Source organism: Maylandia zebra, linkage group LG22, assembly GCF_041146795.1.
Source record: "Maylandia zebra isolate NMK-2024a linkage group LG22, Mzebra_GT3a, whole genome shotgun sequence".
In the NCBI taxonomy this organism is placed as follows: domain Eukaryota; kingdom Metazoa; phylum Chordata; class Actinopteri; order Cichliformes; family Cichlidae; genus Maylandia; species Maylandia zebra.
The window spans coordinates 16,664,238-16,689,485 of record NC_135187.1 but is presented as its reverse complement, the minus strand read 5'-3'; the positions used below and the strand labels follow the sequence as shown (position 1 = coordinate 16,689,485).

Here is a 25,248-nt window from a genome sequence, read left to right as displayed (position 1 = left end):
GATGGTGGTTGAGACGCTGCGGAGCGGAGGTGTTAGTGCCTGGCTTAAAACAGGACATATTAGCTGCATTTAACCTTCAGTTACTCTTTATATAGTTAGGTAGGAGTCAGAACATGTTTCTTTTTAGCTGAAAAACATTACACCCAGGTAACCTGGGTGTAAAAAAACTTGTTTTCAGGCGATGTTTGCTACCCTACAACAAGTCCTACACTGTAGTAAAATCAGCGACATTTGACCGTCCTGTTGCTCCCATTGAAATGTATGCAGGCTATTTAAAACCTAAAACTTAAAATTGTCCGTAGCCTACTGTTTTTACCACTGTCCTGTTTTAAATGGATACTAACTAGCTAACTGACCGAATGCCCATTAACCTTAGAACTCCTGTTGTGTGTGAATGTGTGTGTGAATGGGTGGATGACTGGATGTGTATTTATATCTTTTATTAGATGTTCACGTGGTTTGGTTATTTTCCTTTTGGTTGAAAGTAAACTGAGAGAGGACTTTTTGTTAGTGATCTTAATAGTATTTTTTCATATTAATGTAATTTTTCATCTAATTGAATACAATCTATTTGTGTATGATTTTCAGTCCAAAGAGGGAGAGAGGAAAGAGATGAATGTGAGGAGAAAGTACAAGGTCAGGAAGAACCAGGTAAGAAAACAGACAGGGAACAGTGACAGGCAAAACAGAAACTATTAAAATGGCCTGTATTTATATAGCGCTTTAGTAGTCCCTAAGGACCCCAAAGCGCTTTACATATTCAGTCATCCACCCATTCACACACTGGTGATGGTAAGCTACATTGTAGCCACAGCCACCCTGGGGCGCACTGACAGAGGCGAGGTTGCCGGACACTGGCGCCACCGGGCCCTCTGACCACCACCAGTAGGCAACTGGTGAAGTGTCTTGCCCAAGGACACAACGACCGAGACTGTCCAAGCTGGGGCTCGAACCGGCAACCTTCCGATTACAAGGCGAACTGCCAACTCTTGAGCCACGATCTGCCATTGCAAACTGACAAAGAGAAAAAACCTTATTTTACTCATACAGTCTGGAAGTTGTGTTCTCCCTATATTAAAGCTGCTATACAGAATCTGCAAAACAAACTGGTTTGAAACATTTTTGACCCTCTTTAACAACATTCCAACATAACATTATAATTGATCGGGGAGATTAAAATTAATAATATATTTTTATGTGGTTCAGACACAACTCTACTAAAACCTCAGCCAGTAATGGGTAGACCAACTTTTGGACCGTCCAGTTGTCTGTATGACTGCCGCAGTACGTGCGCCACATTTGCACACTATCAGAAAGTGCCAAACGGTGCCCTGGTGGTGTGAGGAGCTGTAAAGAGAAGCAGAGTGCTCTGTTTATATTCTAAAAATGTTTCAAGCCAGCTTGTTTCAAAGATTCTGTACCGCAACTTTAAATGTTTTCCAAAAGCACACATACACTTATCAGTGTTTCTTAAACTTTTTACAGCGTGTACCACCTGATAAAAATGTCAAGCTCTCCCTAGTACCACTATGAAAGAATGAAACCCATAAATCTCACGACACAAAATTAGTATTATTAAATTAGTAAAATTAGTGTCTGCAGTAAAGATTTTTATTTGTAATAATTTATTCTGTTTTGGGAGTGTTTTTTTATGTATCTGTATTATATTATACATACACATTAAAAGTGAATCTCTGTCCAAAAAATGCACTCAGTTTGCTTTTTACTCACTATGTGCACAATTCATTATTCTCCCCCAGTAATTAAGGTTAGGATATGTATTTTTTTTTTATTCCAATCCATTCTTCTTTTGCAGCATTTAAATAACCTTTATCAGATTTGATGGTTTTGTTACAGACTTTTCAAAAAAAGTGTTTTGCTTTTCTTTCACAAATGTGGGGATTAAATTGTGTTAAAATGTACAAAACAGTGATGTCATGTTTTGAGACGAGGACCCAGGGACAGGGAGACTTGATGAATTTAAGAATTATATGATTTATCTTGCCTGGCTGGGCAGCTCTCTGGGTGCTCAGCACCCCCCAAAGCTCTAATCCTAGAATCGCCTCTGCTTTAAATCATATAACGTGTGAACTAATAAGCCATTAAAATAGGATTTAAAGTTTTTTGCTTATATGAAAAGTCTATATATTATTTATTTTATTATTATTATTATTGCAACTATTGTTGCAAAACATCACAAAACAATAATCCAAACCGTAAACTCCTCGTTTCTACTCAAGGTGGCATTAGTGAAGTGGCGGTGTGGGCACACTTTTACCTCCATTTGGGCCGCAAACACGAGCTCGACCTCACTCAATGTTCCGCACGCGCGCGCACCGGTCACCTCTCAGCAGTCAGGCTCAGCTGCAGTGAATGGAAGCGAGGCGCGCGCACGCAGAGATCACTCGCCCTTGCTTGTTATTAACGTTAATAACGTTATCTCTCGCGTCACTCATGTCCCCGGCGACGACGACGGCCGCCGCAGCAGCCGAGGAGCGGAACGGGAACCGCGGTTCAGGTGCACCGCTGTGATTGAAATACACGGAAGTTTTGACGCCACCGAGCAGAAAGGAGATGAGCACACCGCTCAAAGGATAGCCCCCCTCCGCCTCCCTCCTCCTCCGCTCCCCTCCCTTCGGTTTGTGGACAAGTGTTTATCCGCTGCGAGGCGAGAGCTCGGTCCGTGATGGGATTCCTTCAGGAGCGACCTGCCGCCTATCGTTAACCCCTCTGGAGGTAAGGAGTGAAGCCAAACGACGGTTAACTAACAAAAGAGACCCGGTGGGGTGTCGGACGGGAGCAGCTTATACGAGAAGTGCTCCGGTTTGAGTTTGTGCTGGCGAAAGTTGACTACAACATCCCCGTCGGTTAGTTGGCAACTAAATATGGATGTCAGTTATTTGTAACGCACTCGGGAGAAGTCGTGTGTCCCGTGAAGCGAGGCTGTTTCCTACATGTAGCGACTTGACACCCCCTCCCTGCCAGCTCCACACATTATCGCTTCTTTAACCATTACCATCATCTCCGGTGCTGTTCGGGCACAGCTGTGAAGGCGGTCGACGCACGCAAACTTGTGGTGAGTAAGTGAGCGCAAACGGGACAGACAACAAGGCTGCCATTGTACCGGATCAGCGGCGGATTAACGGAATTCCTTTTCTCTGCTCTGCACTGTCTGAATGGCCTCCAGCCTCTCTCTCAGCCTGCCCGCCTGCCTTCGTGTCACAGTGGGTCTAACATCTTGATTTCTAACCACTCTCACCCCTTGCACTTAGAAACAGTGAGCTAAAACACCCACCGAGCCTCCACACTACAGAGGCCTCAGTGAAACATGTGGATGGGCCACTTAAACTGTATTGTTATCAGGAGAGGACTGATGAGTAGGGTCCAAAAGTCAAAAAAATGGTGTGTGTTTTGCTTCTTTTGTCTGACCATTAGTACCAAACAAAGCAAAAGAAACAAAAAATAGCGCATAATAATCTATAACAAAATATAATTGAAACTTTTAACCTTTTATAAAGATTGAGGCTGATTTAGCACTCAAACTGGATTTCAGCTGGGCTAAGCAGGAGGAGCGGTCCCAATTTTTGTCAGAAAGGGCTAGGAGGGTGTTGTTTTGTCTACCCCTGCCTCAAAAAGCTCTTGTCTTATGACTGATCATGCACAGCATAGCACTGAATGATAAAGATTGTTATGTGGGTGCTTAAAAGTCTTATTTACATCCCACAGAGAGTAATATTGGTTTGTCTTTTATAGTACTCACAGGCAACAAACAAATCCAGGTCTAGATTTTAATTTTAATTTTTTAATATGTTTTACTCCCCCCCTCCCTCTTTGCACTTGCACATCATGCACCATCTCCAGCCCTCCCCTCCTCCCCTAGAGTAACCAGCCAACATGTGGGGAGGTAATCCCAGCTATTAGGGTAATCTCCTCAGCATGGCGATCAATAGGGGAGGGTGTGCGACAACTACCAGACAAGACTAGTGGGGGGGACAAAATTTGTGCTAAAGAAAAAATGATTTAATCATCTAGATTAGGTCAGGAGGCCGGGGGTCTGGACAGAGGCTTGTTGCTGGAAGGGGGAGGGGTGCAGACAGCGCAGGCAGGAGGATGTGAGGGGTCAGGCCATCTCCACTTTGGGCAGCACCCATTGTGATAGTGGGCTGAAAGTAGGGATGCAGTGATTGGGAAATTCTGTGTGGAAATTGTGTTGAAAATAAGACACTGCCCATGCTAATGTTTTTATGTAATAACCTGTTTTGTGGTTGCAAAACAAAGGCAATTGTTATTGTAAGTGAAAATAAGCACAAACACAAGTTTTAAAATGGGTGGTAATAATCATTTCAATTTCCTTTCTTTTTAGTGGGCAGCACTTTAATCTGGGGTGAATGTCAATGACCTCATCAAATGAAAATGAAGCTTCTTAGTCTTTAAATTATTTTTACAAACCTCAGTTTACAATAAAAAAAAATCCCTGAAACCATTAAACCGTTGTTCCCTGTGAATCCAGCATGAAGCAGTAAATACTCAGCATGTTTTCATGTTTCTGCTTTGTGTCTCAGTGACACCAAAAGAGAAATAAGATGACAACCTCCTCGAATCTACAAAAAAACAAACAACAAACTTCAGTTGTAGTTTTTGTTTGATTGTTTTTTTTTGCATTCAGCGACTGATTGAAGTGGCTGCGTTACCAGTTGGTCGCCCACAGGCTGAGTGTGCAACATCCTCAACCTCTGGGTGGCCACTTTCGATCATAAGGCTATTCCTGGAGACAGGCAACCCGTCTCCAATAATTTGCCGTCTAATTGCCAACACTGATGAGGGAAACTCCCATTCAACACGTGTCTTTGCAATAGGGCACCCGACGCAACTAGTTGTATTCAGGTTATAATTGTAATTTTTCAGATTGATCACAAACTGCCTACCTAACCCAGTCTTTGAAACAGCCATTTCAAAGGCAGTAAAATTCCAAGTTCACTGCACCTGGTCTCAGTACTTTTGGTTGTGCGGCAAACACTTCAACCAGTTTCCTGTAGCGTTGTTAAAAAAAAGTCATATTAACACAAATGGCCAAACATGAGCTGCAGTGCTGCTGTTGATCACAACCTCTGTTATCACTTACTGTTTTCATACAGACACTCTCCGCCCCAAATGTTTTAAGCAATCCAGATCATGCAGTCATGTAACTTTAAACCATCTTTGAAAGATTTCCTCGTCCCTGAGGGAAAAGTGGCTTTAGTCAATTTATTTCTCAGTGTAACATCTATAGTAGGTGTAACAATCTTTCAGTTATGTTTAACATACATGCAAATCACAGTGGAGTTAGTTTTTTCAGAATGAAACAACTAAAAACCCCTAAAAAAGAAAACAAGTTCTGAGTGGGTTAAACACAGGAAACTGAGCTTTACACTTAGACGTAAAAACATCTGCACTGTTCAGTGGGCCAAATGTCTGCAGCGGGTGAATCTGTGGCTAAAAGGCGTACGCGTTCTTGCTGAGTGTGCATCCTCTCTTTTGATGTGATTACCTAACAGCACATCATACAGATGGATCACATGCTGCATTCAGAGCATGTGGTGGTGGTCACATTACCTGGGCCTTATGTAAACAGATGAGAAACATCATCCTACAGAAAATCTTTAGGGACAAGCTTAAGCATTTAAAATTTAAGCAAGTAAATCTACTCAAATTGCTATTTTTTCCTAAACAAAAAAAGAGAATTATAAATGTAAAATATTTAAACATGCTTTTTCTTTTCTTTTCTAAAGTTCAAAGTTTTAACTTTTATAACGTGTTTGCTAATTTTTCGACACCAAATTAATTAATCAGGAAATTTGTCTTCTAATTACAAATGAAAAATATTCATATTTATGTTAAAAAAATTCTGAAAATGTAAATGTAAAACAAATTGAATTTTCTTTAGGAGCTTATTGTGATCAGTTCTTTGGGCAACACTAATTTAGCTACTGCGTCATTTTTTACAAAACCACAAAGCAGCGTTTCTTTATTTTAGCACAATTAAGAATTGAATGGGCGGAGAACATTTATAGTTTTTGATGATTCATATAGGTTCCTCAATAAAGAAAAGAAAGAAGAACATGGCCTTTAAGTCTCCGGTGGAGGAACTGGAGTGCAGACACTGGCAGATGGAAGATGGGAGGGATGAGTAAGGCGTTCACAGATCCCTTCTGTTTGGTCCCATTGAGACCAATGAGACGAGATTGGATGGGTCTGGAGGAATCAGGTTACTATCGGCTCATTCTATTCCAAAGAAGTGGTGGTGTAAAAGATGCAATACCCCTATGGGAAACCTAATCCAGACCCTCCTGCCAGCTGTCATTCTTTTGCTCCAGGGTAAAATCGCTAAGCAGGTATCCCCTTACGCTTTTTCAATCCTTACCTTAATCATCAGGAAACGGGAAATTACACACACATGTCGTTACAAATCATTATCTACTACGTAACTTGAGAATTATGATCTTTTACGCAGATAGAGATCAACATTAGATGTCAGGAAAAAGCAAAACCAAAGCAACTTAAAGTACGTTTGATTAGAAATATCAGCTTTAGCATTTTGTATTTATTTTAGTTAAAATTATGTCAAATTTCTTTCTGATTTGCAGGGGAGTGATTCAGCCTCCTCAGCCTCTGATGCACTTTTTGCATGCAGACATTAATTCTGACTGCAAACCTGTCATAAAAATAATATTTACTGTACAGTTAAAGTGGCTGTGTCCATTATTTGGGCTCAATCTTCATTAGTCTGAGGATCAACTCAAGCTAAAGTTTATCTCCAATTTAAGATGCATAAGATTACAGTGACAGCCTCCTTTTTGATGAACCTATTAGTCAGTCACCAGAAAAATAACTAGAAAATGATGATAATCATAAATAGGCTGAACAAAACAATAATACTTTTACATAATTTAAATCAACAAAACATTTTCTAATAAGTGTTCTGATTTACTGCTTCTCTTGGCCTTATTCTGTAGGCTTAATCTCCTTTAATCTGCTGTCATTTCTTTTACTTAGTGGCTTGACTCGCATTTAGGTGACAATGAAATCAGTGTCTTCGAATTTACACCTATGGACAGGAGGCCGAACGATGAGAGGAAGGCCGATAAAGTAAAACCAGAGTGATAGAGACATAAAGGGAGACAGTCGGAGTGAGTTTGAGTTGACCTTGCCATGATAATCTAATCCCTGTCGAGAGTGCTTTTTTTAGAGAGCAAGTTAATGCCAGCAGATTATACTCCAGTGTCTCCCACACTAGCCAATCCGAACCGAAAAGAGAGTGGGTACACAGTGGATCCTCAGGCCTACCATGGAGGATAAATCAACAGTAATAATAGCCTATAGTAATTGAAAATAGCCCTAAAAATGACAACTCTTCATCTTTGCTTTTCTGCTCTTTAGTGGAGCTGCTCAGGTAGTTTCTGATGTCTGCATGAGACCACTGTGTATTTCTGCAGCAGGTAAAACCGCTGCCGTCTTTTCTCTGTCATGCCACGGATGCCCCCTTTTGTGCACAAAGGGGCATCCATGATAAAAGCCACTCATTGAGCAGCTCATCTCATGCAATGAAGAGTAATCCCTGTATATGTTGTGTAACCAAGTGGAGAGTTGCCTAAGGAGGGGGGATGGGCATGAATGTGCGCAAGTTTGTCCGTGCTTGTGACTGTTGAGCTCATGGCTGTCTAATCTTTTAGGTACATTAGGCTGGTCGCCCACAGCGCCTTGCGGCCTCACTGTTTTTGTGCAATTAAGTCATTCTAGGAACGCCATAGGCCCTGAATAATAACAGGAGTTGCTTGTGAGCTGTAAAAGGATAATCCAGCTGTGGTGGGATGGAGAGTTGTCTGGAAGGACTGAGCTGTGTACTTTTATCAATGTGTGTTGATCTTGTTTTGCCAGTTTTTTCAAGACTTCACTCTAATGAGGTTGTTCTGTGGTCACTAGGTTATTCTAAGACCTCTACTGCTGCATTCAGGCCACGCTGGCAGGATGGGAAGAAGCATGCCTGTATTACTCTGAGAAAGTCATTGTTAGCTCTGCAGTCACACCACGCAAGTGGAAAAATATCTTGACATTTAACATTTTTATGATGACACATATTTCTTTATATTTTTATAGAAGGTATTTGACTGAAGGATAGAAGGAAGGCTTTTTTTTTAAAACACACTGATATTTCTTTTGTTAACTGGACGAGTTTGTATTCAAGGCAATATATCTGATGTCCAGTTGCTGACTTGTATTGTATAGTTGCTACACATGAAGTCATGCTTGCACCTGGAGTTTGTGTTGAGCCCACAAAACCTGTAAGAAATTATCTTAAACTAACCAGAGAAAAAAATGGTGAATTGACGAGTCTAAAAGACAGAAGACACCCTGACACAAAACTGACATACACCTGCTTGTTTCATACATCAGAGTACTGCACAACAGCGCCGGTTAGCATGGCTATCATCTGTTTACTTGTTCCCCTTCTCAGAGAGCGAGAGAGAGAGAGAAACGGGTAGTGAACTGGGACCTGCTGTTGAACATTAATAAAATAAATAATACATTTAATCCACTAGTATTTCTGGCATTAACTTGGAAGGGCAGCAATATTTAAATGTCTACTCAACTATTTATTGTTTTTTAACATTGACATTCAAAGTAAAAAATTATTATATCAATTAACCAGAAGCTGGCCCTTTTTGCTTTGAAGAGTAGGTAATCATAAAAGATCGATAAAAGATGGGCGTAGCTGCTGTGACATCACCTGATCTAAAGCCTTGAGCGTTTCTGCTGTCGCTTTCTTGGTTGCAGAAACTAAGATGGCTCGAGAAGGGGCGGGTCTGACTGTGAGACCACATGCTCAATGACTTGTGATTGACAGCTGCGAGTGTGCGAGTGTGTGGTTTCATACTTCCATTTTGAACCATCGTATGATCAAGATCTACAAATTTTGTGAATTTGATTATTCAGTATATCCGACAGTGAATGACTTGAGTGCATAAAAAGGGCAGGAAATTGTCTACAGAGGTCAAGTAAGAAATCCCCTTTCACGTAGATTTCTATGGGATTGAAGGCCATTAATTAAAAGTAAAGTGAGTAAAGTAATTAATCTTTACAGATCATTGAGTTTCAGTTGTGCCTACTATAGATATATCTATGCCAGAAATGTAAATGGTAAATGGTAAATGGCCTGCATTTGTATAGCGCTTTTCTAGTCCATAGGACCCCAAAGCGCTTTACACTACATTCAGTCATCCACCCATTCACACACACATTCACACACTGGCGATGTAGAAGTCAGTAGCAATACCAGTAGAATTACATGATTCCCGATACCCAACTCCTTTATTAAAAAAAACACTTGAACATTACAAAATTACATTATCTGTAAATAAAAGCAGTACAGAACAAGAAATGTTAAGATTTTACTTTGATAACAGGAAATGGACTGAAATGTGAGTAGCTTAACTTTAAAAGGTAAAATTAGTTAAATCATTAGCCATTATAGTTAACTTCACAACAGCAGTTCTTGCTTTTAAAAACAAAATGGTAATATGTATTTCAGGAGAACATGATACTTTGCATATTTAAATGCTGAACTGAAACTCGGTCGCCTTTCATTCTGTGAACTGGTCTAGATGTCGGGCTTTTAGGTTCTTCTCTTAACTATTTTCTTGCTTGTTCTAAAAATCACAGTAGCATCATTGAACATTGGCTTTTGTGAATCAATAATCACTCCCCGATCATCCTCCTTGCAAATGCAAAGTATTTCCATATCTGACTCTTGCTGCCTTTCTTTGCCTTTCTTATCATCGGGTTGGGGTGCAGCTATTGCAGCAGCTGCACGAGTCACCATCTTCCACATGTAGTGTTTGCTATGCTTGTGGGCGTCCTCCTTCTTCTTCAGCATGTAAGAATAGAACATTTTGTAGGTTTAAACCGCCCCACACTTTCAGAATTTTCGTAATGAAAGATGTGATAATTATCAGTTCTGAGGATATCTCTGGTCCACTAGGACTTGATGTGGCAAGCTCGACTTTGCTTTTAATTTGTTGTGAAATATCCCTTGTGCAACACTGTATTTCCTGTAATCCGCTAACAACTGACACAAGATTAATCATACTGTCAGGAATGACTGATGGGCAGAAAGGTTTTTCTTAAATTTATTGTACTGTCCATCTGGATAAGTTAAAGATGGGAACAATATGATAGAAAATATCCTGAATATAGACTCAGACTATATTTGCAGCAAAGATAACGTGTAATATTTTCATTTGTGTTTGCAGTTGGTGGACAGGATTACTGGACACAAAACGGTAGATGCGAGGTGAGGCTTAGCGAGTCACTGTGGCTTTGAACACTAGCATAAGGACAGTCACATGCCATCTCCAGTCAGGGGTATGTTGGCACAGGTTTGTGGATGTGAATATTTGGATGACTTCAGCACATGCACACACACACTTGCACTGTGTGCACATATGCATGCACACAGTCATGGGGTATACACACAGCAATGATTTTTCACATCTCTCACTAGTTTGCAAATACAGAAATGCGCAGACGTCAGCTGTTGTGGACACTTCTTTATTGCAAAAGGAAAAATTGGTATTTGAGGCTTTTTTAGGTGTTTTTAAAGATTAGATGGGAGACTTCCAGTCCACAGCAGCAACCGGGCACACAGTCAGTGCGCAAACATGCAACGCTGTGGATATTTTCATGCGAGTACACACGGACATCGCAGAACGCAGGCTCTCAGCATCAGTGCCCTGACCATAGGGAGTTTGTGCTGAGCTGGTTGGGACGTCAGGATGAATCAGTGTGCGGACAGCTGACTGGACGTGCCTATTCATCAGCCAGAGAAAAGAGAGTGAAAAATGGAGCGAGGGATTCTAAAAGAAATGAGTTAAGCCCCAGAGCAACATGTTTGGCTATCTGCATTACTTTACAGATCCTCCAATGGGCTTTGACTGTTGTATGGGATAAAGGCTGAAGAGGTGGAAAAGATAGCCGAGTACAGGAAGGAGAGGAGGGGGTAAGACAAGGGGAGTTTTCACGATTATTTTTGTTGTGTACACATGCAGTAGTAGGACACTGCAGATGCAAATATTAGCACTCACTAAGCAGATAGGCTGCTTTGACAAAGGCATAAGCTCATACTGTAGAGGCGGCTACCTCCTTTCTGATGGCCCGTTTATTCCCATCTGTTGCCCTCAGCTCTCTGACTTTATCCCCATTGTGTTAACTCATTACATTCGCCTTAACCATAACCCCTTAATTGCCACCTTCCAGTTTCTCTCCCATATCCTCCCCCCTCTTGGAGACAGTGTGCCACATTGCCCGTGCGTTAATCTGATAGCGTCTGCCTACCAAACACCTGCCATGTCCAGAAAAAACCCTCCTAAACTCCTCCAGATTCTGGGTTCAGCACCCATTGTAGCGTGAGCGGATCAGCACACATGATAGCAAGCAGGCAGGCACGCATTTAGACAGATGCAGATGCACATACAGCAGATAATTAGACGAACAACCTCACCTCCTGGAAATCATGCTGGAGTCAGTGTTTTTGCTTTAGCCTTTATGAGTATGTGTACCTATTTTTCCCCCTTGCATTCAAAGAAAGACGAGACAAACAAACGTTGTCTTTTGTCTCGCCTCTTCGCCCATTTGAAGACAGTGATGGGTAGGCCCAGGCCTCCTCGGTTTAACAATAACTCTCTCGACCCCCTAATGAGGGGTGGAGGGCCAGACATGAGGCGATGTGACAGTTCTGGTGCGGCTGACACAATAGCAGGTTTTTCTTTTGACTGCCTGGCTGAGCTAGAGTACCTTCTTTCATTAAAAACAGCCAAACAAATGGTCGTCGTTGCCTGAGGAACATGTTTAGCTACATCAGGCTGCCTCTGCCATGCACTGTTCGTTATGTAGAGCACCACAGCTGCTTGTATGTTTGTCATTTTTTGAGGTCTTGATAAGAAGTCTCTAAAGGAGCTTCTCACATCAAACTCATTTTCCTGGCAGACAAGATCATTTATCTCTAAAATGATGAAAGATTTATCGCTAGATTCCAATTTTCTTTAAGCAATTCTGATTTTTCTCTAAGCTTGACCTGCTGATAGAGACTTTTGTCAATTTGGTGTTTCTTTCTAAGAACTGTCAGCATATACAAGCAAAAACCTGGTTTTCTTCAATGCAGAATATCATATTTTGTAGTAAAATAAGACTGAATAAGGCTGAGAGGGAGCTAGCAGAGTTAAAGATGCACAAATTGCTTTTATAGGCAAAGTTAGAGAGGAAAGGTTGAGATGGTTTGAACTTGGGCATCCCCAAACCTCTCCAATAAACAACAGAAAGAGATACAAATAATTAAATGAGAATGAGTGGCTTTACAGGCACCTTTACCTGACATGTTTTACCCCACCAGCCAAAGCAGGTGCAGCAGATGTATATACAACAAAACAAATATCAGGTACATCATTTCCCAGTGTCTTTATAACTTCACCAGATGACACAAAAGGGCAGATGTCCTGTTTTTTTACCCATCTCCATAATTTTCCTGGTAACTACTTTGATTCTTGCTTTGGTGAACTTGATGACTATGATGAAATATATTCGCCTACATGTGCATTATGGAAAAAAAACACTGAAGTTGTTCTAAAGTTTATGAGGTCAATTCATAGAACAACAAACTTATTTTTTCCCCCCAGTGTTTCCCTGGAAGTGATCATGTTTTGTTTTGTTTTTTTTTTTAAAAAAAGGGGAGAATCTTGTATCTCACGAGTTGGTCGTTCAGATAAAAAAGAAAAAAACAGTTCCCTATATGAGTAGAAAAAGAAACATGTTGCGAACATGAGCAGCTGACCTGTTCAAGATGAGTCTCAAAGCATATATTGGACAGGCTGTTCTAGAGCTGGGCGATATATCGAGTTTTTAAAAAATATCGATATATTTTTATACGAGATATAAGATGTGACAATATCCTTTATATCGATATAGTCTATGTTACGTTATAATTATACTTGTGGAGCCGCAAGTTTGCCTCTCTTTCGTCCACTTTTGTCTTTACGCAACGTTACTCGGCCTCCCCTCTCCTTCACTCAACACAACTCCCCCATCGCTCCCCCATCGCTTCACCTGCAGGAAGCGACAAGATGGACACGGCAAATCTGCGTTAACGAGTTACTGCGCATCGCCCCGTGTGTGGGGCTGGACCGCGTCAACGTGTTAGCTAGCTAACCACGCTAACGAGCTAACCACGCTAACGCCATGCAGCCCAGAGGGGCTGCACGGCCTAAAACCCTTTCATTCTCTCAAAAGTTGACAGCGCGCCTTTTGTATGAATTCTGGTTGTGCTTGATGGCCGCGAACCGATTTTATGTGGTACACGGCGCTCAGCAATCTGTCAAAATGTTTTAGTACGACTTTGGTAAGCTACGGAGCTGCACCGCTTGATGGATTGTCGGAGCATTACGGCTGAGCCTCGCGGAGTGATACGTACTGTGCTTCAGCGTAATATTACCGTATTGTGTGTGTATAAGGACCATAAATGGCACCTGTTAAGAGACGTGGTTACGAAGCGGATTTCAAACTCCAGGCTGTCAGTCACACAGGAGAAGTTGGGAACAGAGCAGCTGTGAAATCTGTCTATGTTATTATGCTCAGCGTCTTTTAGTTTACATTCTGACTGCACAATTGTGAGCTTTTTGTTATGCACAAAAACAACATTGTTTTCTTTTATTTATGGAGCATTATTATTTAATAAATGCTCATAATTTATTTTTGAGTAAATTTTATGTACATCTGCTCTATGTTAATAAAAGTGCCTGTGTGACATCTGGGACACAGCTTTGACTAAGAACTCTCTTTTTGTTCTTACTTTATGGCTTTAAAAAAAAAAAATCGAGATATATATCTTATATCGCCATCCAGCTAAAAAATATCGAGATATGAAATTTGGGTCATATCGCCCAGCCCTAGGCTGTTCCAAAAAAATGTGCTGCAAACATAAAAAGTTCAATTTTATGGTTATTTTATGTATTATATGATAATATTTAGCTAATGTGTTAAATTAACCCTTTTAAATACCATTTCCTATAACTTCACGGTCACCAACATTTCTATCTGCTACTGAATCTTGTTTGATTCACCACTAAATATATGATTATGAATCAGCATCGCAGGCCATGCAAAAATGACCCAGTATGTGCTGATTAGCCTTGTGTTCGTGTTGCCAAAGTTTTTTGGAGTTTTGATAAAACATTACTGTCCGAGGCAAGCTATTTTAAGATTAAAAAAAAAAAAAATCATCATCCTTGGAAAAAAAAAAAAAAAAAAGCCAAAAATATAGGTATAAACCAGGTCAGGGATCTGGACAAATGCTACATCACTATACCTGCAGTCTCAACAATGATTTGTGTGTAAAACCTTAAAGATTTAGATTATTTTGATACTAAAAGTTACAAATATACATTCTTACCTTTTTACTTACAATCTTGCATCAGCACTCAGCCCAGAATCCGTGCTCTGTATGTGCGAGTAAGTGAGTTTCTAAAATGAAGTTTGTTGATAATGGATTATTGATCGTGAATTAGAGTGGATGGCCCCTGGGGGCTCATCCTGGCCGGCCAGGAATGAATACATCTCTTCATGCTTCACCTCACACACTCAATTTCGGCATAAGCAACCAAAGGTCTGACAGACACACGGATGTTGAGACACTGACCCGTGGTCTAATAGGTACAGACAGCCGTCGTTCATCCAGTAAAGGACAAAGGTTATTCCAAAATCTCCGTGATGCAAATTGCCTCAGTGAGCTCTCACCCTCTCTTAGCACAGAGTAAAACAACCTTAATGTGAATCAACAACTGCTTGATCTTAAACAGTTTTTAAACCAAAATATTATTCAGTTATTCAGTCATCAGTTTATTCTATTTAAAGATATGAAATTAAACCAGGGGTGTCTACTCTCACTGCAGTGCTTTTTTATATGTTGCAAATCTCTTGTTGGTATAGATTGTTATACAATCTGGTTTATAAGATAGTGAGTCACAAATGCTGTGGCCACTGTCACATTCACTTTTAAGCTTTAATAGTTTTTCTGTGTGGCTTCTCAGTTCTGAAGAATTAAAGTTTTCCTTTTTTTCTTTTTGGACATCAGCTGCTTTTTCACTCATTTTCAGTCCTTGTACCTGACCATGTTTATTCATCTGTTAGGCCACTTAACACTGAGCTCACATAAAAACCAATGTTGTGTCAACTTGGACAAAAAAGCAACTATTGCATTAAATTGTATCTTTAGACACTTTGTTACCAGCAGCCTGTCATGGAATCATATGAAGTGTTCCTACTTCTTTAGTTGAATTTATAAAAAAAAATACATAAAACGCTATTTTTGCACCATTTTGGTGATTTTGGAACGGCTATTACCCGAAAACCTGGCATGTCTCAGCATGCTGTGCAGTGCAGACCTCGAAAACTATCTACAGCAGAAGAATACTAAAGAATTAAGGTGGTCATACCAAGGATTAACTTTCAAGCTCGTTGTCTTTGTGCAATCTCTGTTTTTTCCTTAAATACTGTATTTTCATTTATGTTTTCATATTATTTTAAAGCCATTTGGACAGACTTTTTTTAACTGGCTTTTTTCTGAATTTTGGTAGTTAATTTAATTATCATGGGACTCATTTCAGTTTCTTTTTTTCCAGGTATCATAAAAACAGCATGCCATTTGATGAAGGAACTTCTCTTCAGAGATCGGGATTGGATACTAAAGCTGTGATGTTTGGCAAGTTTTTGTTACCTGTGCTGAGAACTCAATAAGTGTTGGAAGAATAACTTTTCTAGAGTTTCAAAGAGGATTTATTAAACAGCTGTGGTGATTCTTGATGACCGGTGGTCTTGGAAAAGTGATGGAGACAGAAGAAAGGGAGGATGTTTCACAAAAACACACAGCTAAAGTGGAGGCAGAGGATGAGGTAACCCCATGCCACACCTGCGGGGTGTGTGGTCGCAGTTTTCCACTTCTAAGCTCTCTATCTCAGCACATGAGAAGACACACTCGGGAGAAGCCTTACAAGTGTCCCTACTGTGAGCACAGGACAGCTCAGAAGGGCAGCCTAAAGGCCCATATTAGAAGCCATAAATTGGGCCTTTTGAGCCAAAACCTCAGTGACAGGGAGGGGGATGGAGATGAAGGGCAAAAAGAGGATGCTGATATAACTGACCCTCCTGAGCTCAGCAGCCCACCTGATAAAGCTCATAACATTAATGGAAAGGTCAAGAAGAAAACAACCAAGAAAAAGGTTAAAGATGGTGTCGAGGTTAGCGATGGAGGTGATGACGGACCTTTTTCCTGCACCATTTGTGGCCAGGTTTTCCCTCAGGTATTACTCCTCAAGTCCCACATGAAAAGGCACCGTGGCTCTCAGGATCACGGTTGCCGGATATGTGGACGACGCTTTCGCCAAGCGTGGTTCCTCCAAAGTCACATGCGCATTCATCGAGTGAAAGCCCAGCTAAGGGGCAGCAAAAGCAACGAACCGCCTGCCACCATCAACGGGGTTCCTCAGGACCCAGCATTACTGACGAATGAAGAGTGCCTCTATGAGCTCTGTGCAGGCTGCGGTAACTTCTTCAATGACCGCAGGACACTGCAGATACATGAAAAGTTGCATAAACTGAACCACACCCGCACTCAGATGCAGAATCCAACACAAGGAAATGTGGAGTCCTCCGAGGTGCAAGATGCTAAGAGGCAGTTTTTGGAAAGCCTGAACCTCATTTCTGCTGGACCCAGGGAAAGCCCTGCAGAAGTGAAGCCGGGCAGTCGAATTCCTGAGCTGGATCCAATTTGTAGTTACCAGTCATGGCAGTTAGCTACAAGAGGACGGCTAGTGGAGGCTACAGAAAAATGTCTGGGATGGGAGGAGAGATTAGCTGATGCGGAAGTGGCATATGACATAGAAAAAGGCGAGTACGTCCCCTTGAAGCAAGAGAAGAAGAGAAAGCCAAATGACACAGCCGGCTCCAATCTTAAGAAGAGGAAGGGTGATGCAGGCCTTGATCACAAAGGTGGTGACAAAAAGATTAGCCAGAAGGACTCTATTCTGCTGAATGGACTTGGTCAAGCATTTTATGAAGCACTACAGACTAAAAACGTTAAAGATGTTCACTCCTCATCTAAACAGACGAAGAACATCAAGAGCCTAGACCAGGAAGGTGAGCCGAATACACCACAACACACCATAATACATTATCCACGACAGAGCTTAGACAAGAGTTTATATTCGTTGATCAGACTTAGAACAGTTTTGTACTTTTACCATTTATAAGCATCAAAGCATCAATTAAGGGCTGTATTTTATACAAATTGATTTCTGAAAGGTAAATGAAACTACAACTCTAGTACAAAAATGAGTTAAATTGGCAATATATTGTGTAAAGGAGAGATCACTAGCGAATTTCTAAATGGATTACAGCAGCAGTAATTGCCCTTTTTTACACAAGAATGTCTGTAAACATACAAACGCAGTAAGGTTACCTTACCTAATATTTTTAAGGGACTCTTAATATATAAATCTCAGCATTAATAATTGTTTTATTGTCTTAACAAATCTTTAAAAAACTGTTTTGGTTGGATTTGTAGATTCAGATTTAGATTTATTAATTGTGTGTCAGGGGTGGGACAAAATATCAATATGGAAAATTTTATGTAACAGCTTCTATTTGTGTACAATATCTTTAGACTAATGACAAATTTCTTTATTACTATTAAAACGTGCTGATGCTATGTTCTACCAGTCTGACTTACCACAATGACTGTCAATACTCATCATGGCAGCACCAGTAATCATGAAATAAAGCTAATAGGGCCAATATTAGCTGTTTGCTAATATTTTGGCATCTGCATTTATAATGACCAATAAATAAACATAATTTACATTTAATAATAGCACAATACATAATTCTATCTTTTTGTCTAATTAGGGGTGTTTTTTCCTTCCTTAGCTAGATGTGTGATCCTTCTGTCTTTATTATACAGTCTTTTTGTATATGTAAAAAAAACTGACCTCATCTGTTATGAATGTCCCCTTCTGTTTTTACCTGCAGATAAAAAGAAATATTTCTGCGAGCACTGTGATTTCCACACTGTTGACACCGCGCTACTCAGGTCTCACCTGCACACACAGCACCAGGACTTCCTGAGTTCCTACAGCAAACAGAGCACCAATTTGGACATAAGCAGAAGTGGTTCCAAAGCCTCAAGATACATGGACTACCTCAGAAGCAGGAGCATCCTGCTCAGTCAGCCATATTGGAATCCATATTCATGTTCTCCAAGCCAGGAGTTAGTAGAGTCAAACATTAAAATGGAAAAGACAAATGGCTCAGAGGTGAAAGAGCAGGGACATGCTACTGGCGATGCTAGCAGCCTCCTCAATCTTTCTTCTTTACCCATAACTGATGTTAGTTTTTCAGTAAAAACACAGGGCCTGGTGAGACATCAGTGCCCATACTGCTCCCACACCACCAACTACCCAGAAGTACTGTGGATCCATCAGCGTGTTGCCCACAGGGTGGATGGCAGCAGTACCATGGCACCCAAGTGGGCACCTAGCATTAATAGTCTCAAGAGTTTAAAGGCAGGTGCTTCTCAGTGGAGACGCACAGGGCCGCCACCCTTCCTCGAAGGCAAGGACTGTCCAGCTTTGCCTACTCCAAGAACGCAGCGCACACAGCCTCCCGGGGTCACAAACCATGGCAGCAGCAGCAGCAGCAATAAGCAGTCGTCCCACAAGAATCAATCAAGCACCCTGAAGTCCAAGCATCAGTCAAAGGACTCACGACCTTCAGATGCGACACAGTCTAGTGGCAAGGTTGGACTCCAAAATCAAAAGAAGGAGCATAACCGAACAGTGGGGGGTGGATCTAAAGGCTCCAGCACCCAAACTACTTCGTCAAACAGCATTGTGAACAGCATTGTGAACAGCAAGAGTCTCCAGAGCTTGCAGCCTACCAGCAGCCCAAAACAAAGAGGCAACAGAGCCACTGTGGAGGGGAACTTCCCACAGGAGGGTTTGGGTTTTATGCTGGCAAGAAATCGCAGTGGGAATTCTTCTTCTTCCTCTAACACAGATAAGCTCCACTCTCGCAGGCATTCAAGTGACTTTTCTTCAGGTCCCAAAGGTTCTGATCTCTGGGCTGCCATGAATATGTGGGGGCTACACGGAAGCAAAGCATATTTAGATACACTCCGAATATCTCAGGGAAAGAGTGAATCAACAGGAGAAACGCCAACGGACATCGATATTTTAAGTATCCTGAAAAACTACAGTCCACATGATCTGGCAGCTCTCTATCAGCACTGGGGCTTTGTTGATCCCAGGCTTGTTTCACAGGGTAAGGAGGAAGCTTTGCTTTCTGCTTTATTTGCTGTAAATGATCAAAGAACTGAGTACTGTTTAGATCAGGGGTGGGGAGCTCCAGGCCTCAAGGGCCGGTGTCCTGCAGGTTTTAGATGTGTCCTTGATGCAACAGAGATAATTTAAATGGTTAAATTACCTCCTCAGTATGTCTTCATGTTCTCCAGAGGCCTGGTAATGAACTAATGATATCTAAAACCTGCAGGACACTGGCCCTTGAGGCCTGGAGTTCCCCCACCCCTGGTTTAGATGGAGGCCTAACGTTTTAGGAAATAGGATTTCTATTATAAAAATCTACTGCTTTCAGAATGAGAAACAGATGTTTCAATGCTCTTTCACTACTTTCTACTTTCACAGCAACGATGCAGTTAAATGGAAACTTTGGAAATGAAGTCCATTCCTCGTCTGAAGCTTCCAAACAGGTATGTTTTTGATTTTACTGATAATTTCTAGATTTGTATTTCAGGCAAAAAGAATTGTGAATTAAAATAATCTTTGCATCTTTCATTTTAAAATCTTTAAGACTTTTCGAATCATTGATGATCATAATCGGTTATACAACTAGGTTGGTGGATATATACTTATAAAGTATATAAATATGGTTTAAAAATGGAAAAAATAGCATTTTGTGCTCCAAACCAATTATATCTGAAAACATAAGCCTACCTTTACATCATTATTGATTAACTTTGTGTTTATGTTTTTAAAATCCTGTCAGTTATCTGCTGCAGGGCAGTGTTTCTCTTTATATTTGTATCACAGTTCAAAGCTTAACTACAGTTTCATCTTAAAGGTAACTCAAGCCAGTTAACCGTAGATCAGTTATCTCACTTTCCAGAGTGAAGTACAGCATAAAGTCCCTGCTCACCCCATGTACAGTATGTCTTTACCAACTGCGTGTTCCTGCTCTGTGTCTGTACTTCGTCTGTGTCTGAGCACAGTCTGTCATTTCTGCGCACACGTGCGTCTGCGTATTGTCTTGTATCTACGTGCGTGGCTGTCAGCTCCCACAACCTGGCTGTCTCTTCCTTCTCGTTTCCGTAACAGAAGCTGACAGGGATGAGGCAAACAAATAATAAAAAAACATTGTTGTCCCCCTCAGGGTAAAATTTGCACAGCATCTCCATATGGTGTGTCATCAGCCTGTCAGTCAGGCCTACCCTGATGCTACCTACAACTGTTCTTGCTTTCTCCTATTCCCCCTAGAGTAATGTGTGGGCAACTTTTTGAACACGAGTGATGGGCACTGTCTGTCTTCAGGGTTGAGGATTTCTAAGCCAGACAACAGTTGTATGTGAGGTGTAAAACAATACTGGAGAAACATGACTTTGTGAAAGATTTTTAAAAATTTCTATTTCTCCATATCTTATACAGCGTTTGTGCATCGCTCATTTCCATCTTTGTGAGGACACTCATAGACCTTTGTCTTAACTAAAGGGCTAAAGCCGACCCACCGGTTCTCAAACTGTGGGTAAAGCTACTGCAGGGGTGAGGGGTGTGGGCAGAATTTAATGAAAATGAAGTTGAGATAATGAATGATTTATTGCAGGGACTATGGACTGGTTTTCTACTCTACCTGAGCATTTAAAGTGCTTTATACAACTTGCTTCATTCATTCAGGCACTTTTTTCCATGCTTAAGTGCTTTTTTACTAACATTCACACACATTCATACTCCATTGGAGGCATCAGAGTAACTTGGACCAGTCGCACCACCAACCTTCTGATCAGTAGTTGACCTGCTCTACCTCCTGAGCTACAGCCACCCTCAAAAACAAACCAGTTGAAAACCTGTGCCAGTGCTAACTAGTGTTACTCACACTTGTCTTCTGCAGATGAACAGCCACTCCACTTCATCCTCAGGGTCTCTGCATAAAGGAACGTAACGAAACATTGTGCTTCTCTTGGCTGCAAAGTTCTAACTGCTGAAAAAAGAGAGGCCTGCTGTTCTTCAAAGGAACTAGCCATAACTCCTGGAGAGCACAGAGGCTCTGGAATCTGCACAATATATGCAAAGCAATGCGGTGGACTTGTTTGATTTTGTATTATGACTGTTTGATTTGAAGTGTTAAGCATGTTACGAGTGTAGATATGATAGTTAAATAAACACATATGATGTGTTTTTGATTATTTTATTTGGTGAAAATGAGGCAAATGTTCAGGATTATTGTACAAAACAACAGGAAAGCATTGTAGAAGTACCACAGCCAGGTGGAAATTAAATGTAGAGCCACAACTATGTGGCTAAACAGATGTTCTCTTGGCTTTAGGCCCAGATATCTGCTTGTTTTTGGTTACAAAAAGTAGATCCTTGCAGAGCAATACAACATACCAAATCTTACAACTCATAATTCCACTAAAACAGCTGTGATGCAAATACATGTTTTTAACTGCTGTATATCAGTGTCGAGTTTAAGTTTGTTGTTTTGTTTCATGTACAAATGTCTTCTTTTTTAAGTTTTTAATTTTCTTGGTTGAGTATGTGATTTTTGTTGCAGATAACATGGTGTCACTTGTGTTTTCAGCCCACAATTTAAATTCAAAGGACTCTCCTTTAAAATGCAAGTGTTGACCCAAGGCCTTAGTCACACAGGCCTAGAGACCCCTTTGCAAACCCCTGGCAGACTTTTGGTACCCTAACAGCTGGTGAGTCGTTCCTGGAGGTTGCTGAGTGAGATGTGTCGCGAGGAGGGTGCTGCACCAAAAATCTTCTTGTCATTGCTTTGGTCATTAGCATATTAATGCTATCACTCATTGTTTACACTGGAAATGTTGATTTGTATGCTAGCACTTGTCAACTTGTCACTTTAACCAAGACATTTCAGAAGGCACAACTCTTACTTTAAAGGTAAATGTTCTACATTGTCCAGTTTGCACTTTTTCCACTTCTCTTTTTTAAATATTTTTTGGCCTTTTTACAGCTTTCTTTGAAAGGGTACAGTGAAGAATGACAGGAAAGCAGAGGAGCGAGAGCAGGGAAGGCACAGGCCACAGGTCAGATTCAAACCCAGGCTGGCTGCTCTCAGCCATGCGGCATATGGGCACCTCACTACTCCCACTTTTCATTGTTTGACTGACACTCGACACAAGTAGTTGGCGACTGTTTGCAACATCTTCTGTATAAACTGCAGGGGATCACAGCAATCGAGAGACCAAAGCAATAACAAGGTTTTTGTTGCGGCACCTTTTTGATGACCAATATCAACAAGCAGCCACCCGCCTGGTGATGTGGACGCCAGTAAATGCGATACCTCGAGAATGAGGAGACGTAGGAGCTTCAAATTAATAACACACAGGTGTCTCTACTAAAAATCTCTGACAGGGTTAATCACTGCCTGGTCTTTAAGGCTCTGCTATTTTAATATATATGATTTTTTTTTTTTTCAGTGTTCAAAACTTTATATTTTGAACCCTACCCAAACCTTTTCTCCAGTTTTACACATTCCTCATGTAGTTTCACCAGTCCAGTCCACTTAAAATCAAAGTGGGCTGTATGTGGCCCACAGTGTAAAAAGACTTTGACATCCCTGCTCTAAGGTTTTAGCAGATGTTTTCACAGAACAACAAGCAACCCATTTTTCCCTAGCAACTGATGGTTGAAAGGTGGTTGCCAAACGGTCGCTATCCCTGTGTGACCAGGGCCTAAGACAGAAATAGTGCTTTTTTTTCCTGTCAGTTTGGAATCAGTATTTCTCCTAAGGTCAGATATGTAATTCAGTTGCTTCAGGCACAGCAATGCCATCGAGTCCTCTAGCTCTGCTTCAGGTTAACAAACTGCTCCGTTGTAGTTTACAGTAACTTCAGCAGACCAGTGAAACAGCACAACCAGAAACGGTGCCCTAGTGTTTATCTTGTATTTTGTTAATGAAAAGTCGTTGGCCATTTTCCAAACTTTAGGTCCAGGATTGATGTGAAAAATGAGCACTCGCGCTCGTCATTGAAGCCAGTCTTCAAAAAGGGTCTCAGAACAACCAGTGAACAATGAAAAGTGCTGCCATGTTTTTATTTTTATTTTAAATCCAAGTTTAAAATTTAAATGCAACAATTTGCTCTTATGTTTTCAATTAGAGCGCAGACATCTGCACTTCTTTTGGCATTATTCTAGTGATGTAGCCATTTAATGCTGTGATTTATTTCTTTTAGAAGTAGAACTTTTAGCAATGAGCATTTCTACTGATCCAAAACTCACCTCAGTCTCCAGTTGTTTTCATGTGTTTCATTGTTTGCAGATTTTAGTATGTTTACATTTCAATTCCTCCTTCTCAGTGTATTCATATCCCATAGAGACGTAGTCTATGCATTTAACTAAAAGCCATCAACTTATGGATTCTTGGGCGATCTTAAGAATCCATAATTATGAAAGCACTGACTGTGTGGAGAGATTTTTCTTCTTTTTGATAAATATTGTAAATGATAGTTTTATTTAATGGTCTTTGTTTGTTTGCTATGAGTCGGATTTCAACAATTAAAAGTATTTGATATTTGTAGTAGCAGAACATGTTAAAAACATGTTGAATTTTCGTCACCTTTGAGGTCAGGGTCAGCGGGGTGTGATGCTCCCACAGCAGGTATCACTGAGCCTGTGTTTTGCAACGACCCTGTAACTGTAACTCCTGTTTGGCATAAAGAGGCAGGAAGCACTGAGAGAGGGATATTTACGCAAGTCTGAACTCTTATGCAAACCTCCAGCTTACAGTTGAGCTCTCGCTGGGTTCATTTTTGTGACTATGTAAACATGTTTCATAGTTATTATGTTGGTTCAGAATTTATATTTTCGACAGATCAACAATTTTTGTCTGACTGTAAAATTCAAATAAAGTTGGTTGATGCCGATCTGCGATGGCGTTGGATTTTTTTTCTCCATCACACATCATCTTCATTCAGAAGCCTCACGTCACTGTGTCACGTTCCTTCTCAGCAGTTTAACAGACTCAGCTCTCTTCTTCTAGTTTGCACAATATATATTCGAATAAAGTACAAAGCATTTCTTCTGCTCTAATAAACAAAATGACAAAACTAAATAAAAATTGGGGTCATTCTTGCTGCAGTGTATCACTTCTACCAGCAGGTGGCAGACAATGTCAACAAATGAAGGAGTTGAAAGCCGCTTTTGTTTACTCATGGCTCTTGGATAAGTGGCTTTATACCTTATTTCTTCTACACTGTTTAACAAGTAACTCTTTCTCCTATTTGCAGTGAGACTTCCTTTATATGCTGTCTGTGTGTACAACTCACAGCAAAGAAATCACGACGACCGCTGATGAATTAAACCTTTCTCCCCATCATCCACCTTTGTGGTCTTATAAAAACACAGTTACAGCAGATCTTTTAGATTTAAACTCAAACTCCTCGTGCAACTTTCAGCAGCTCTTCCTTTTTTGTGTGTCAATTATAAAAATTCACAAACGTACATCAAAGCATAATTTTTAAGTCGGGGCGTGTGTGCCGCTGACCTGGTCTGACAGAGGAGAAAATAACAACTGAATAAAGGCATTACTTGCACTGACTCTTGTGCAGCATATTGACGAGACATGAGCACAACTGTGCGTCTGCGTGTACACTGTGTGTGCCTGTGTGTCCTTGTCACAATGTGTTTGTCAGCGGGTCGTGTTGAATCTTGGTGCAGTGACAGCATCAGTTTGCTGCCTGAGAGACATCAGAGATCATGTTCGCAGAGCCACCAGCAAGGGGGCTGAGAGCTGGTGCCGGCCACAGGGACTGGGAGTAGATAATGTCAGGCAGCTCGGAGCAGGAGAAATGCAGTGGCATATGTTGTCTGACAGGGAAACGCCTGGATGTTGCCGGGCAGAGAGGGGGAGACGGTTTGGTGG

The 25,248-nt window shown here is 41.0% G+C and overlaps 1 protein-coding gene across 5 annotated transcripts; it reads left to right on the top strand.

Moving 5' to 3' along the window:
• Positions 1-2,352: 2,352 nt before the first annotated feature.
• On the top strand, positions 2,353-24,250 carry LOC101470801 (zinc finger protein 516). 5 transcript variants are annotated; one of them, XM_012918648.3, is made up of 6 exons: positions 2,353-2,736; positions 10,287-10,327; positions 15,702-17,214; positions 18,106-19,395; positions 19,776-19,840; positions 21,253-24,250. In XM_012918648.3, exons 3-6 carry the CDS (start codon positions 15,882-15,884, stop codon positions 21,301-21,303), a joined length of 2,739 nt encoding a protein of 912 aa, XP_012774102.2. In that variant the 5' UTR covers positions 2,353-2,736; positions 10,287-10,327; positions 15,702-15,881; the 3' UTR covers positions 21,304-24,250. The 5 variants fall into 5 exon arrangements, with proteins under 5 accessions (XP_012774102.2, XP_076735215.1, XP_012774101.2 ...); XM_076879100.1 differs by having other exon boundaries at positions 2,353-3,076; XM_012918647.3 differs by lacking the exon at positions 10,287-10,327.
• Positions 24,251-25,248: the final 998 nt, after the last annotated feature.